The 15,288-nt window shown below is 41.5% G+C and overlaps 2 protein-coding genes and 1 long non-coding RNA gene across 6 annotated transcripts in view; 1 reads left to right on the top strand and 2 right to left on the bottom strand.

Moving 5' to 3' along the window:
- LOC149035885 (uncharacterized) overlaps window positions 1-10,605 on the top strand; it is an 11,192-nt gene extending 587 nt beyond the window's left edge. The window contains exons 3-4 of the mRNA XM_089191349.1: window positions 2,531-2,619; window positions 9,910-10,605. Of these exons, the coding sequence (XP_089047475.1) occupies window positions 2,531-2,619; window positions 9,910-9,993 (173 nt within the window). The 3' untranslated portion in view covers window positions 9,994-10,605. The remainder of the gene's footprint in view (window positions 1-2,530; window positions 2,620-9,909) is intronic.
- The window catches only part of LOC149035886 (PDZ domain-containing protein GIPC3-like), a 24,941-nt gene continuing 18,979 nt past the window's right edge, over window positions 9,327-15,288 (bottom strand). For all 3 annotated transcript variants that reach the window (XR_016182286.1, XR_016182283.1, XR_016182280.1), the window contains one exon: window positions 9,327-9,455. The gene's annotated coding sequence lies outside the window, so the exon portion shown is untranslated. The remainder of the gene's footprint in view (window positions 9,456-15,288) is intronic.
- The window catches only part of LOC149035887 (uncharacterized), a 15,952-nt gene continuing 10,577 nt past the window's right edge, over window positions 9,914-15,288 (bottom strand). The window contains exons 2-4 of one of the 2 annotated variants that reach the window (XR_016182293.1): window positions 13,481-13,581; window positions 10,909-10,969; window positions 9,914-9,981 (exon numbers count right to left, since the gene is read on the bottom strand). This is a non-coding gene — a long non-coding RNA (uncharacterized LOC149035887). Of the gene's footprint in view, window positions 9,982-10,629; window positions 10,970-13,480; window positions 13,582-14,159; window positions 14,287-15,288 lie in introns of those variants that run through there. The other variant, XR_016182294.1, reaches the window with a different exon arrangement.

Below are 15,288 nucleotides of genomic sequence, written 5' to 3' on the forward strand. Positions count from 1 at the left end.
TTGATAAGTCTCCAAGATCAGTTGCTAAGCACGTGGAATGCAAGTATCGCTAAATTAATCAGATAAGTGTCATTTACTTCTTTATACTACTTCTACTTTTGGTTGACTTAGTGTTTGTCTTCAATTAGCCATAGACTAGAGAGTAGATACATGGCCAAATTCGAACCAATCAAGTACAAAAAAATCACTTAACAAATACCATCTCGATTTTGGAAAACCAAAGCAGTACTCGTAAATTTATTACCAACCTGAACAATACCACGACCACAACCACAACCCCTACTCAACCATCATGGGTGTATGGGTGTGTGTTTGGGTTAAGTTCAGGGTTTGTGTGTGGGCTTGGGTTAAGTTTTGATTTGGGTTTGGGCTTAAGTTAATGATAAATGGTTTTTGTTCCAGTATAAACGGAGGCAGACTTTCGTACCAATACAAAATGTAACAATTATTTTACAAAAAAAAAACCAATCCTTTAACTGCCAGCCGACGATAAGCATGTTATTCAATTGCCACACAGTTAATAATGGCAAAGTGTCAGATTCCTTGCCTATATTTTCATATGCAAATTTAAGTAGTATTTTAATAAAATTAAGGTTATGATTTACATATTGAAGATGAATAAGCAACCTGAGTGTAAAATATAAGTGTGCAGCTTCAACCAGTGAAACTTCGCTTAAAGACTGTAAGACAGCGTGCGACATAGCCAAAAAGAAATAATGCCTATGACTTTATTAATTGAATTTTTCTGAAACGCCATGTGAAATAACTTAAAAAAACCGATCTCCTTCCCTTCAACAACAGGCAAGTCGACTTCAAGCTTGACTTCATCAGGAAGAATTCAACTTACCGAAATTAGATCTATTAACCATAACAGTTGTGTAAAATTGCTTCAATATCTTGTGTCTTGCAAATTGACTGCCACTTCATTCTTCAGTGGCCCTTCATTATCCCCCTACCCTCTTTCGTGGGGGCTTATCGAAGTGTTTACTTTAAGACCTCCTGTTCACACAATGCCTACAACAATTAATAGTTGATATATAAACGGCAGTTAATATTTTCTTTACATTTATTGTAAAAGATAATTTAAAAATTGGTCATGTAAGAATCGGATTCAAGAATGGGAAATTTGAATGAAATGCGTTGCAAAGTGGGTTACACTATCGGGCTCTATACCGCTTTTTTTTCCTCAACATAACTATTCATATCCTTTTGGATGGTATATGTTTGGCATTGGAACGCTGACTGATGAGAAGAGTATTATTTCATAATTGGATGACACACCAGATTTCTTTCCAGTTCCAATCATTTTAGCAAATGATTTGCGAGCGTCCCTGAGGAAATTAAGTTCTTTGGATCCAGAATTTCTACGCAAATCAAAATTTTTAAGTCTCTGGTCAACTTTTCCCTTTCTACTCCTGTTCTGCAACGACTCTAGGCCAGAAAAAGAAAACTAATGCATATAAACCTAAGCTTTCCGACTTTTTTGATGGAATTGCGATTCCTTTGTTTGAAACTTTGTCACTGATGTGTGAAAGTTTAGTGACGTTGAAAAGTCATATCCTCCTTCATCTTTTAAGAAACGCGTTCTTTTTTATGAAAATTTTTCATATTGTTAGGTCAATTAGGATGATGTGCAGATAAAGAGACTGAATAAGTAGGAATACTCAAATTATCAAATATTGTAGCTGGGTAAGGTTTTGCGACTTGTTAAATTCTGATATTTGTTGGCCTAATCTTGTTTATTTGTAAAGTGTAAGCGGTTCTCGTAATGAAGAAAACCCATTTTAAAATATTGCTTGTGCCGTAGCATGGCCCACAATTGAATTACTCAGTGTAGAGTTAAGGGTTCATACTGGTTGTTAAAAAAGCACAGATCAGATGATGGGGGAGGGAGAGGGTTTCAACTCCCTGACTTACCCCTGGTTCTTCCCCTAATTTACATTTTTGGCTCCAACAGAACCCTTTTTAGCGTGACCTATAATTGTATCATTCCAGATTCTTTTATTTGATGGAAACTCTTGGAAATAATATGGATATACTTGTTTTGTGATGCAGAGTAAGGCCTACAGAATATGATCAACTGACCCTCCATTCATGTGGTATTTTGTTTGCTTTCTGTGAGAGTACGAGATTGTTGAAACTTAGAAAACTTGTTAGCCAGTCTATCGGAGACCGTACCAGTAGTCAAAAATATTCCCAGAGAATGTGCTGTTCCATATGAAAACCTAATGAGTGTGTTGGAAGTTTGTTTTAAAGATAGCACATTTGAAATTTTGATCTTCCATCGTAAAACGAAGAAAAATTAACATATGCAGTAGAGATGATGGCAAGATCATTATCTATTATTAAAAAGGCTAGAGATGCCAAATTTTAAATGTGATAATGATTTCCGAACAAAATTATTGAGACTGTCGGTTGAAAAAAAACTACAGTACCAGACTTCAGTCGTTTTCTTTTTCTTCTAAAACTATGAAAATATTTCTCAATTCCTGTCTGTTTATATTCATTCTTATTATATCCTTCTCGTCAGGGAAACAAGTTATGACAAATGTTCTTTATTATGTCGAGAATCAACGCAAGTACCTTCTGGGCAAAGAAACTGGCAATAAAAACGTTTTGGTAAGTTTTGATTACGTTCATACTTTTAAATATAGTTGTAAAAAAGCCCCAACGCTAAACTCTAACCCAGCTCCTTCCCAAACCCCAACCCCAACGCCAACCTCATCCCTAAGCACCAACACAAAACTCGAACCTTACCGCAACTAGAACCCCATCCAGAACCCCAACCCCGACCCCCACCCCAACCCCGACACCAAACAAAAAAGACAAACCCCAGACCCACACCTCACCAAAACCCAAACAAAAACCCCAGACCCAAACCTCACCAAACTCCTTACTCCACGTTCAACCACAACTCAAACTCGAACCTAAACCCATACTTAAGCCTAAGCCCCAGCCTCAACCCCTAACCCTAACCTTAACCACAACTCAAACCTTAGCCCCGACACCAACACTAAGTCCTAACCTAACTCAATTCCATACCTAAACCACAACCCAAACCCAAACTCAAACCCAGAAACCAACACCAGAAAGCCAAAATCTAACCCTAACCCTAACCCAATCCACAACCCCAACTCAAAAACATCCAAAACCCCAGCCACAACCCCTCCTCAATCCCCAGCCTCAACTTTAATTCTAACTCAAATCTAAACGAAACCCAAAACATAAATACAACACCAACACGAATCCCAACCCTTCATCCCAACACCAAACATAACCCTAAGATAACCCAAACCCAAACCCAAACCCCAACACCGACCCAAAAGCTAACCCTAACCCCAATTCCAATTCCAACTTCGATCCTAATTCCAACACCAACCCTATCACCAACTCAGGCTTCATACCGCAAACCCAACCTTAAACCGAACCCTCAGCCCCACACCACATCAAACCCTAGCCTCACCCCAACTCTGACCATAAACCACAACCAAAGCTACAACTAAAACCCGAACAACCATAATCCCAAATAAAGCCCCAACTCCAAACCCCACCCCCGCTCGAACCAAACCCGATTGAAATTCAATCAAAACATTAAGCAATCAATCTTAAACCCATAAACCCAAACCTCCAAACCCAAAACTGAAACCCAAAACCTGAAACCAAAAACCCAAAACCAAAACCCTAAACCAAAACCCAAGTAAAAAAACCCTAAACCCCAACCTTAAACCCAAAACCCAAAGCCCAGAAGGCTACACCAAAAACCTTCAACCATCAACCCTAAACTAATAAACCCAAACCCCCAAACCCAAAACTGAAAGCCATAACTCGAAGCCCCAAAACCCTAAACTAAAACCCTAAACCTAAAACCCAAAACCCAGAACCCCAAGCCAAAACCCTAGACCAAAACCCAAGAAAAAACCTTAAACCCTAAACCTTAAAACCCAAAACCCTAAACCCAAAAGCCTGAACCAAAAACCTTAAACCATCAACCCTGAACCCATAAACCCAAACCCCAAAACCCAAAACCCGGAAGCCGGAAGCCGGAAGCCAAATCCCAAAGCACTAAACCAAAAACCCAAAGCCAAATCCCAAAACTCTCAAACCAAATCCCTAAGCCAAGTCTTGAAACCCTAAACCCAAAAAACTAAGCCAAATCCCAAAACCCTACGCCAAATCCAAAAACCCTAAACCCTACGCCAAATCCCAAAACCCTAAACCCAAAACGCTAAGCAAAACCCAAAACCCTAAACGCCAAACCATAGGCCGAATCCCAAAACCCTAAGACTCAAACCCTAAGCCAAATCCGAAAACCCTAAATCCCTCACCCTGAGCCAAATCCCGAAACCCTAAACCCAAAGCCAAATCCTAAAGCACTAAACCCAAAACCCTAAGCCAAATCCCAAAGCCCTTAAACCAAGACCCTAAGCCAAGTCCCGAAACCCTAAACCCAAAAAACTAAGCTAAATCCCAAAACCTTAAGCAGATCCTAAAACCCTAAACACCAAACCCTAAGTCAAATCCCAAAACCCTAAATCCCAAACCCTAACCCAAATACCAAAATCCTAGAAAAATCCTAAAACCCTTAACCCAAAACCCTAGGCCAAATTCCCAAGCATTCAACCAAAAATCCTAAGCCAACTCTAAAAACCCTAAACCCAAAACCCTACGCCAAATCCCAAGGCACTAGACCCAAAACTCTAAGCAAAATCCTAAAACCGTAAGCCAAGTCCCGAAAACCTAAACCCAAAAAAACGAAGCGAAATCCCAAAACCCTAAACCCAAAACGCCAAGGAAAACCCTAAACCCTAAACACTAAACCCTAAACCCCAAACCCTAGGCGAAATCCCAAAACCCTAAATCCAAAACCCTACTTCAAATCCCGAAACCCTAAACCCAAAACGCCAAGCCAAACCCAAAACCCTAAACCTCAAACCCTAGGCAAAATCCCTAAGCACTAAACCCAAAACCCTTAAGCCAAATCCCAAAACCCTTAAACCAAAACCCTACGCCAATTCCCGAAACCCTAAACCCAAAAAACTAAGCCAAATCCCAAAACCCTAAGTCAAATCCCAAAACCCTAAACACCAAACCTCAAGCCAAATCCCGAAACCCTAAATGCCAAACCCTCACCCAAATCCCAAAACCCTAAGCCCCAAACCCTAGGCTAAATCACAAAACCCTACACCCAAAGCCAAATCCTAAAGCACTAAACCCAAAACCCTAAGCCAAATCCCAAAACCCTAAACCCCAAACCCTTGGCCAAATCCCAAAACTCTAAACCCAAAACCGTAAGCCAAATCAAAATACCCTAAACCCAAAACCCTCCACCAAATCCCAAAACCCTAAATCCAAAACCCTACACCAAATCCCGAAACCCTAAACCCCAACCCTACGCCAAATCACAAAACCCTAAACCCAAAACGCTAAGCCAAACCCTAAACCCCAAACCCCAAAACCTAGGCCAAACCCCCAAGAACTAAACCCAAAACCCAAAACTTTAAGTCAAATCCCAAAACCCTTAAACCAAAACCCTAAGCCAAGTTCCGAAACCCTAAACCCAAAAAACTAAGCCAAATCCCAAAACCCTAAGTCGAATCCCAAAACCCTAAACACCAAACCCTAAGCTAAATCCCAAAACCCTAAATGCCAAACCCTCACCCAAATTCCAAAACCCTAAGCCCCAAACCCTAGGCCAAATCCCTAAACCCAAAACGCTAAACCGAAACCCCAAAACCCTAAACCCTAACCCTAGGCCAAATCCCAAAACCCAAAACCCTAAGCCAAATCCCAAAACCCTTAAACCAAAACCCTAAGCCAAGTTCTGAAACCCTAAACCCAAAAAACTAAGCCAAATCCCAAAACCCTAAGTCGAATCCCAAAACCCTAAACACCAAACCCTAAGCTAAATCCCAAAACCCTAAATGCCAAACCCTCACCCAAATCCCAAAACCCTAAGCCCCAAACCCTAGGCCAAATCCCTAAACCCCTAAACCCAAAACGCTGAACCGAAACCCTTAAACCCCAAACCCTAAACCCTAACCCTAGGCCAAATCCCAAAACCCGAAACCCTAAGCCAGATCCCAAAACCCTAAACCCAAAACCTTAAGCCAAATCCCCAAACCCAAAACCTTACGCCAAGTCCCAAAACCCTAAACCCCAGACCCTAATCCAAATCACAAAACCCTAAACCCAAAACGCCAAGCCAAACCCTAAACCCTACACCCTAACCTTAGGCCAAGTACCAAAACCCTAAACCCTAAGCCATCTTCCAAAACCCTAAGCCAAATCCCCAAACCCTAAACCCAAAACTTTACGTCAAATCCCAAAACCCTAAACCCCAGACCCTAAGCCAAATCACAAAACCCTAAATCCAAAACGCTAAAACAAACCCTAAACCCTAGGCCAAACCCCAAACCCAAGGCAGAACACCAAAAGCCTACGCCAGATCCAAAAACCCTTAACCCTGAGCAAAATCCCAAAACCTTAAACTCAAAACCCTAAGTCACATCTCAAAACCCTAAACCCAAAACGCTAAGCCAAACCCTAAGCCCCAAACCCTAGACCAAATCCCAAAACCCTAAATCTCAAACCCTAACCCAAATCTCAAAACCCTAAGTCAAATCCTAACACCCTAAACACCAAACCCTAAGCTAAATCTTAAAACCCTTAATCCCAAACCCTAACCCTAATTCCAAAACCCTAAGCCCCAAACCCTAGGCCAAATCTCAAAACAATAAACCCAAAGCCAAATTTTAAAGCACTAAACCCAACACCCTAAGCCAAATCCAAAAACCCTTAAATCAAGACCCTAAGTCAAATCCCGAAACCCTAGGCCCAAAACACTAGATCAAATCCCAAAACCCTAAGTCAAATCCCAAAACCCTAAAAACCAAACCCTAAGCCAAATCCCGAAACCCTAAACCCTAAGCCAAATCCCAAAACCCTAAGCCAAATCCCAAAACCCTCAGCCAACTCCCAAGACCCTAAGCCCCAAACCCTAAGCCAAGTCCCAAAACCCTAAGGCCCAAACCGTAAGCCAAGTCCCAAAACTCTAAGGCCCAAACCCTAAGCCAAGTCCCAAAACCTTAAACCCAAATCCAAACACTCTAAACCAAAAGCCAAATCCCTAAGCCCCGAACCGTAGAGTAAATCCCAAAACCCTAAACCCCAAACCCTACGCCAAATCCCAAATCCCTACACCCCAAACCCAAAGCCAAATCCCAAAACCCTAAGCCCCAAACCCTACGCCAAATCCCGAAACCCTAAACCCCAAACCCTACGCCAAAACCCTAAACCCTTAGCCAAATCGCAAAACCCTAACCCCAAGATTCTAAGTAAAATACCGAAACCCAGAATTAAAAACACTAAGCAAAATCCCAAAACTTTAAGACTCAAACCCTAAACCAAATCCCAAAACCGTAAGACCTAAACCTTAAGCCAAATCCCAAAGCCCTAAACCTAAAACCCTAAACCAAATCCCAAAACCCTAAGCCCCAAACCCTGGACCAAATCCCAAAACCTTAAACTCAAACCCTAAGCCAATTACCAAAACCCCAAGCTCCAAATCCCAAGCCAAATCCCAAAAGCGTAAGCACCAAACCCTAAGCCAAATCCCAAATCCCTAAACCCAAAACTCGAAGACAAATCTCAAAACCCTATGCCCCGAAGCCTAAGCCAAAACCTTAAACCCTAAGCTAAATCCCGAAACCCTAGACCCAAAATATTTAGCAAAATCAAAAAATGTAAACCCTAAAGCAAATCCCAAAACTCAAAGCCCCAAACCCTAGGCCAAATCCCAAAACCTCAAATCCTGCGCCAAAACACTAACCCTAAGCCAAATCGAAAAACCCTTACCCCAAAACACTAAGAAAAATCCCAAAACCCTAAATCCAAAAAACCAACCAAAATCCTAAAATTTTAAGGTTAAAACCTCCTAGACAAATCCCAAAACCCAAAGACTCAAACCCTTAGCCAAATCCCAAATCCTTAAACCCCAATCCCAAAGCCAAATCCTTAAACCCAAGAACCCAAACCCTAGGCCAAATCCCAAAAAAAAAACCTCAACTCCTAGACCAAAACCCTAAGCCAAATCCCAAAGCCCTAAACGAGAAACTCTAAACCCAAACATCAAGGCAAAATCCCAAAAACCTAAGCCAAAAACCCTATGGAAGACCCCAAAACCCTAAGCCCTAAGCCTCAAGCCTTAGGGTTAGGGTTTAGGGTTAGGTTTAGGGTTAGGGTCCAACAGTACGCCAAACGACTGGGTACATCCGTTCAGTTTGTCACCCTCAACTGTAAATATGTGTAGCTCTGGATTCATACACTTTTAAAGCGCGTTCCTTCGACGTACGAGTTTCTACCAAAGTACACAAAACGAAGCAAAAATGCCTGGGATATTTGACAGGCACTTGCGACCTTCCTTTAGAAAATGGACCGATCGTCGGGAAAATACTCTCCGTTTACCGAGCAGAATAAGCCTCAGAAGGTTGGTTCTACGAGTCTTAGACTGAAAGTCCTTGACATCTACTCACTACCTTCGCCATCTGTTTTATTTGTTTCCATTTCGACACCGAGGGGGTACTGGGGTGTATGCATAGAGTTGAGCCCGCGCTCCAAAATTTAAAAAAAAATTATTGGAGCCAAAATCAAAAAGCTTCGGAAAATGAAATACTCCTAGAGGAAATTCAAATCACAGAAAACGTGCCTGTCAAATTGGCGAAATGAAATAAAGGCCACAGGTCAAAACCCAGTTGAATGATGAACCCTCCACTCCCACAAGTGACCAAGACAGAACTTCTCCTTACAGTATGAATACAATATCAAGCAGGCAGGTGACGAGAATGGAGAAGAACATCGATCATGGGATTAGTAGTCGAGCCAATACCAAATTCTTTGAACTCACATCATAAGAGTTGTCTGGCAGATAGTAAGGACAATTACTAATCAGATCTTGGGAGTGAAAGGGTTTCATACATCGAGGTTGCACTGTCCGGTTTTAATGCCCGTATACTAGCACATGAGACATTTCTGCGATTTGATTGGCTTAGAGCAGTGGTGTTTCAGCTTCATTTAAGCCAAATACCTACATGTGAAAATTACAAACTAAACCCGGGTAGCGGTAGAGACGAATAACAGCATAATTTGTACCTGATGTTTGGCATGAATACCACTGGTGATATTTCAAAATTGCCTCAAATACCACTGGCCTAACAGCTGGTGAGACTACGCATAACAATTTCGAAATATCACTGCAGGCATTTAGGTCAAATATCACTAGAGATCATCCAATTACCTACACAAAGACAAAGGACAAAAGCACACACTCCTTTGAATATAAATTTGGGCATCAGTCTTTATTTTCAACAACAATACCAATAAATGTGTCAAAACTTTGTGGCACTTGATAGCTACATCACACCAGCACAGTTCCTGCCCTTGCATGTCAGCTGCTGCAACTGAAGAAAAGAGAGAATTTTGCTCATCTGTTGACACTGATAGAAACATGAAATTGCACAGCAAAAAGTATGAAAATTCCTTAAAGCCAGAGCTAGCTTCACACTGAATTGCTGCACTTTTTGAAGCAATAATAACCAATCCAAAGTGTCTGAATGAAATTCAGCTGCAAAGGAGGAATGAATTAATGTCAAGGGTTGATGTGATAATGATGGACGGAGTTAAAAGTTTCTGATGGCTGTCATTTCCATAGCGCTGGTGGCAGGCTTGCGGCAGACTGTTGAGGTGGTAGCCCCAGGTGCCCAGAAGGCCTGCGCGCGTAGCGCAATGGTGATCATGGCCTGTCAGGGGAACGACAGCCTCTTGTGTGTTCAGTGGGGGAAATGTTACGTAGACGGGTAAATGGATGGTATAATCCAGAAATCTAGTAATGTCATTGACCATATTTACCTGCAGGCGAGGCGAGGCGATGTGACAGCTGTTAATAACCCTTTCACTACCGCAAATGACCTGGAGAGAGAATTTTTCCTAACGATATAAATACAATATCAACAGGGTGAGTGCTGAGAATCCAGAACATCATCTCAATTTGGGGACCATTGGTTGATGCCATACTAAATTCTACCAAGGAACTACCATCATAAGGATTGTATGGTTGACAGTGAGGAGAGGTGCAAATTTGATCTGGGAGCTAAAGGGTTACACTCAAGTGGTAAGGGACGTACAGGTGCAATCTGGTTTGAAGGGAATTTCATTCCTGTGCAAGCCCTGTCATTTCAAATGGCTGACAGATAACAATAATAATAATATTATCTCGGAGTGGGTGATCAATCATTATTCTCACGGATTTGATTTTATGAATTGACTGACCTTTTTTTTTTTCCCAGGGAAGGATTCAATTTGTACTTCACTTGGTCCTTGTTTTGCCTACAGGCAGGAAAGCAGGAAAATTCACATTGACATTCAATTTACAGCCTCCTTTTAATGAAGCCTTTCACTCCCTCCCAAGATCTCCATAGTAATTCTCCTTACTGTCAGCCATACAGTTCTGGTGACGTTGGCTTGGAGAATTTGCTATTGGATCAGCTTAAGTTCCCTTCATTTCTATTTTTCTTTGATCTCATCACTTGTCTGCTTGATATTGCACATTGTATATTGGATATTGGATATGAAATGCTCACAAGTTGTAGCTGCAGAGGTGAAACTTTGAGGGGCTGTCGTTCCTAGACCGCTGGCCGGTTGGTGACGGCAAACTGTTGAGGCCGGAGCCACAGGCTCCACCAGCGCTAGCGCGCGTCGCAAAGCGAGCAGCGGGGCTTGCCAGGGGAAAGGCAGGGCACTGTTTGTGCAGAGGTCAAGGAGGGACATAGACCAGCAGGTAGTAGAAGGATGTTTTTTTTTTCAATGGTCTGTTTTCAGTGGTGCACTTTGGGAACAATTGATTGTTATTCATACCTCAGTCACTGGGTGGATGTGCAGGTGCAGGTGCCTGTGCAGGACTTGGTCCTTGGTTGGCCTAGAGGAAAGAAAAGCAGGGGTCAAAAATTAGCATTGACATTTTTGATTTGAAACATGTAATATCATCATCATTATTATTATTATTATTATTATTATTATTATTATTATTATTATTATTATTCAGATTGCATTTCATGCATTTAACCCCTGGCCAGTAATTCTGGAAATGAAGAAAGGAAAGCCTGCCCTCTTACCACAGGTAGAGGGTTGTTTTGGGCATCATCATTGCAAAACTGTTCTAATTTGTACTCCTAACGATATCAATACAGCATCAACAGGATGAGTGCTGAGAATCCAGAACATCATCTCAATTTGGGGACCATTGGTTGATGCCATACTAAATTCTACCAAGTAGCTACCATCAAAAGGATTGTATGGTTGACAGTGAGGAGAGGTGCAAATTTGATATGGGAGCTAAAGGGTTAACCCTTGAACTCCTGTTAGTGTTTGACACTATATAACTCCCTATAATATCCATACATTATTCAGCAAACAGGTGGTGAGAATCATCAGACATATCAGGCACAAGTGGTTACCTTGATATATATATATATATATATATATATATATCCAGCAGTGGATAACTCTTGTATTCCAGCACTGTTATTTCCCAGCCCCTCTTAGCTGTTCTCAGTTTCTCAGCAGAAGTTAAATGTTGTATTCCAGTACTGTTAATTTCCAGCCATAGACAGCCGTTCTGAGATTACCCGCAAGGAATAAATATTCTTTGGCAGTACTTACTTGTATTTTCCAGCTGGAGGTAACTGCTATGTCTAAGCACAATTCTTTTCTGGCCCCTCTTGGCTGATTGGAGTTTGCCTGCTCCAGTTGACTGTTATTTTCTGTAAAACAGAATAATATACATAAGGACCCAGGCATGAAGTGAAGAAACCTTCCTTGGAAACCTTGGAAACAACACAATGTTTTTAATTGCTCAGATCAAAACCAAAAAATTTTACTGTTTGTTAAAAACAATGTTATGCAATGTTAAATGTTACATAATGTTAAAAATATCAAGGCCAAAAGTAATTCTGAACACAAAATTTAATAAATTTGACAGCTGTGAAGTATATAGCATTGCTTATGAATGAGACAAGAACGTGCTTTTAACTTTCCATCATACCTGAATAATGTCTGGGTAAAAATTGAGCTCAAATGTAGTATTTTTAACTTATAAATCTACTCCTAGTAAGTGGCCCTGGCAAACTATCTTTACATGTCACTGCCAATAAAATAACCCTCCATCTTCATAAAGATCTAAGTAGGCTCTTAAGGCCTTCCTGTCATTTTTTTAAAGCATGGCCTCACAAACTTTTTCTGTTGGCTCCACCAATAAAAAACATTTAGGGAAAGTCAAATAATCAATACCACAACTAGTACTTAAATACTAAGTTAGCAATTGACTGAGACACCATTAGCACCACCATAGAAAAATGTAAGAACCCTCAACTGGCTGAGACTTGCATCATTCAGTTGCATACTATTCTTCCCATATACTGACTTTTTTGGCATGCAAAACACTCCAGTGGTAAGGGACGTACAGGTGCAATCTGGTCTGAAGGGAATTTCATTCCTGTGCAAGCCCTGTCATTTCAAATGGCTGACAGATAACAATAATAATATTATCTCGGATCTCGGAGTGGGTGATCAATCATTACTCTCACGGATCCGGTTTTATGAATTGACTGACCTTTTTTTTTTTTTCCAGGGAAGGATTCAATTTGTACTTCACTTGGTCCTTGTATTCCCTACAGGCAGGAAAGCAGGAAAATTCACATTGACATTCAATTTACAGCCTCCTTTTAATGAAGCCTTTCACTCCCTCCCAAGATCTCCAGAGTAATTCTCCTTACTGTCAGCCATACAGTTCTGGTGATGTTGGCTTGGAGAATTTGCTATTGGATCAGCTTAAGTTCCCTTCATTTCTATTTTTCTTTGATCTCATCACTTGTCTGCATGATATTGCATATTGTATATTGTACATTGGATATTGGATATTGTATATTGGATATTGTATATTGGATATCGTATATTGTATATTGTATATTGGATATTGCATATTGTATTATCATTTCTACTATTATTAAATGAGATTGCTATCATATCAGGGGTGATTTTGTAATGAGAACTTAGAGGCTGCCCACTCTTGGGGTTAAAGGGTTAAGATTTTTTCTTTCATTAATGTATTGCAAACTGTACATAACTGGTAGAGCAGATCCTATTTAATGGTTCAGAGATGACCTTTCTACAAGTAACTGGAGTTGAGGCAATGGAAGGTATTATTGCATGCTCAGTGTATTGTAGCAGAGTATTGAAAAGTTTGCTGTTTCTGAATTCCAGCAGTGGATAACTCTTGTATTCCAGCACTGTTATTTCCCAGCCCCTCTCAGCTGTTCTCAGTTTCTCAGCAGGAGTTAACTGTTGTATTCCAGTACTGTTAATATTTCCAGCCCTAGACAGCCGTTCTGAGATTACCAGCAAGGAATAAATATTCTTTGGCAGTACTTACTTGTATTTTCCAGCTAGAGGTAACTGCTATTTCTAAGCACAATTCTTTTCTGGCCCCTCTAGGCTGATTGGAGTTTTCCTGCTCAAGTTGACTGTTATTTTCTGTAAAACAGAATAATATACATAAGGACCCAGGCATGAAGTGAAGAAACCTTCCTTGGAAACCTTGGAAAATAGACTATGTTTTTAACTGCCAACTTGGACGTGTACAAACAGGCAAAACAAACAAAGAGACAGACAAACAGACAAACACTCGCTCGTCGCTCGAGTCAGGAGGACGCTCGTCCCCTGCGGCTGAAAGCCCTGTATTTGCGAACAGAGAGAAAAATCTACGGACGGAAAAGGCTTTCGATTCTCTTGCGAGTTGCTTCGTTCTCAGAGTCGATCGACTGCTGGTTTTTTTGCACTCGCGCGTTCGTCCACGTGTGCGCCACGAATCGAGTCGAAATCGAAGCGGCTTCGCAGACGAGGTGCGAAATCTTCCAAACGAACGAACGAACAAACGAACGAACGAACGAATATTGCGCAAAGAGAAGAAGGTTGAAATCGACTCGCCCGCAGTCGAAAAGCCTTCGTTAAGTTGTGGGAGTGAACTCAATTCAGATAATATATACAGCCACTAGAGAGTCTCCAAATAGGTGCTCTCCTCGCACAACGAATCATTCTTTGCACAGGGTTACCTTGAACGCAGCAACATCGCAACTTCGAAACCTCGGGGATGGAAGGTGTGTGATGCCATATTCCCACTGCCTCCGATTTTGCGGAGGCGAAACGAAAAGACATGTCTCTCTAGCTCGCAGGGCCAGCTAGTCGAGTCACCTAATGCGCGTGCGCGCGCGCCTTGGGGAGGGGGGGAGGGGGGGAGGGGGGAGGGGGGGGGACATTTGGCGCTAGGCCGATATGGCCGGCCAACTAGCCAATCAAATAATAATAAATAATAATGATAAACTATATTTACGCGCTTCCTATTACTACCGATAAGCATGCATTTGGTTTTGTCCAAATTTAAAGTCATTTTTTTTTTTTCCGCGTGTGTGTGTGTGTGTGTTCCTTTTAACGATAAAAATGCTTTCGGGAAATAAAAACGTATAGTAGTGATCAGCTCTACGCGCAATATATTTGAAGAACTTTCCGTCCATCGGACGCAAAATTCATTCTCTTTGGAAGTCGACGGGGTGAAATTTTCATTGAATTAATTCCTTGCCGTCCCACGTTGACCAAAGTACAAGGGGAGAGACGCGCTAGTTCCCACACATTGCTTTCAGTTCGAGTCACGTCGTGTGTAAGAAGTCACGTACCTGGGAAGGCAGGAAGTGGCCAGGGCTATCAATCATTTATTGTGTACGCGCAGAACCTGCGCGAACACAATAGAGACCTCCACTTCCGGTGCCATTTTTGGAAACTTGCAGCTATGTTGTCATGAAGGCACGAAACGCGAGGAATGGCGAGCGCGTCGTTTGTTGAAGTGAATAAGTCACGACACCTGACCTAATACATCGTCGATTTTCAATCTCTCATCAAATAATCGTCCTCGAGTGTTCGTAGCTTCTCTCTTTTCTGTTTTAGCTTGCTGGAATTCGCTCGAGGGTCCTAAACTTTGATCCTAAATATCTGCGTAACCACCATAGCCAGATCGCAGCACTCATGTATATACGTCGAAGGTGCATACCAGACAGTAACAACAGGTGGCTGTGGTTTCTCCAGCCAGAAGATCCCACTGAAGAAGAAGAGATCGACAGGACTGTCTTCCAATAGGAGGTACCTAGCTGTAAAACAAATTTTCAGTCAGACTGTAAGCTTTTCACTTGG

Source organism: Pocillopora damicornis, chromosome 13 (genome assembly GCF_964200805.1).
Source record: "Pocillopora damicornis chromosome 13, jaPocDami1.2, whole genome shotgun sequence".
NCBI lineage: Eukaryota > Metazoa > Cnidaria > Anthozoa > Scleractinia > Pocilloporidae > Pocillopora > Pocillopora damicornis.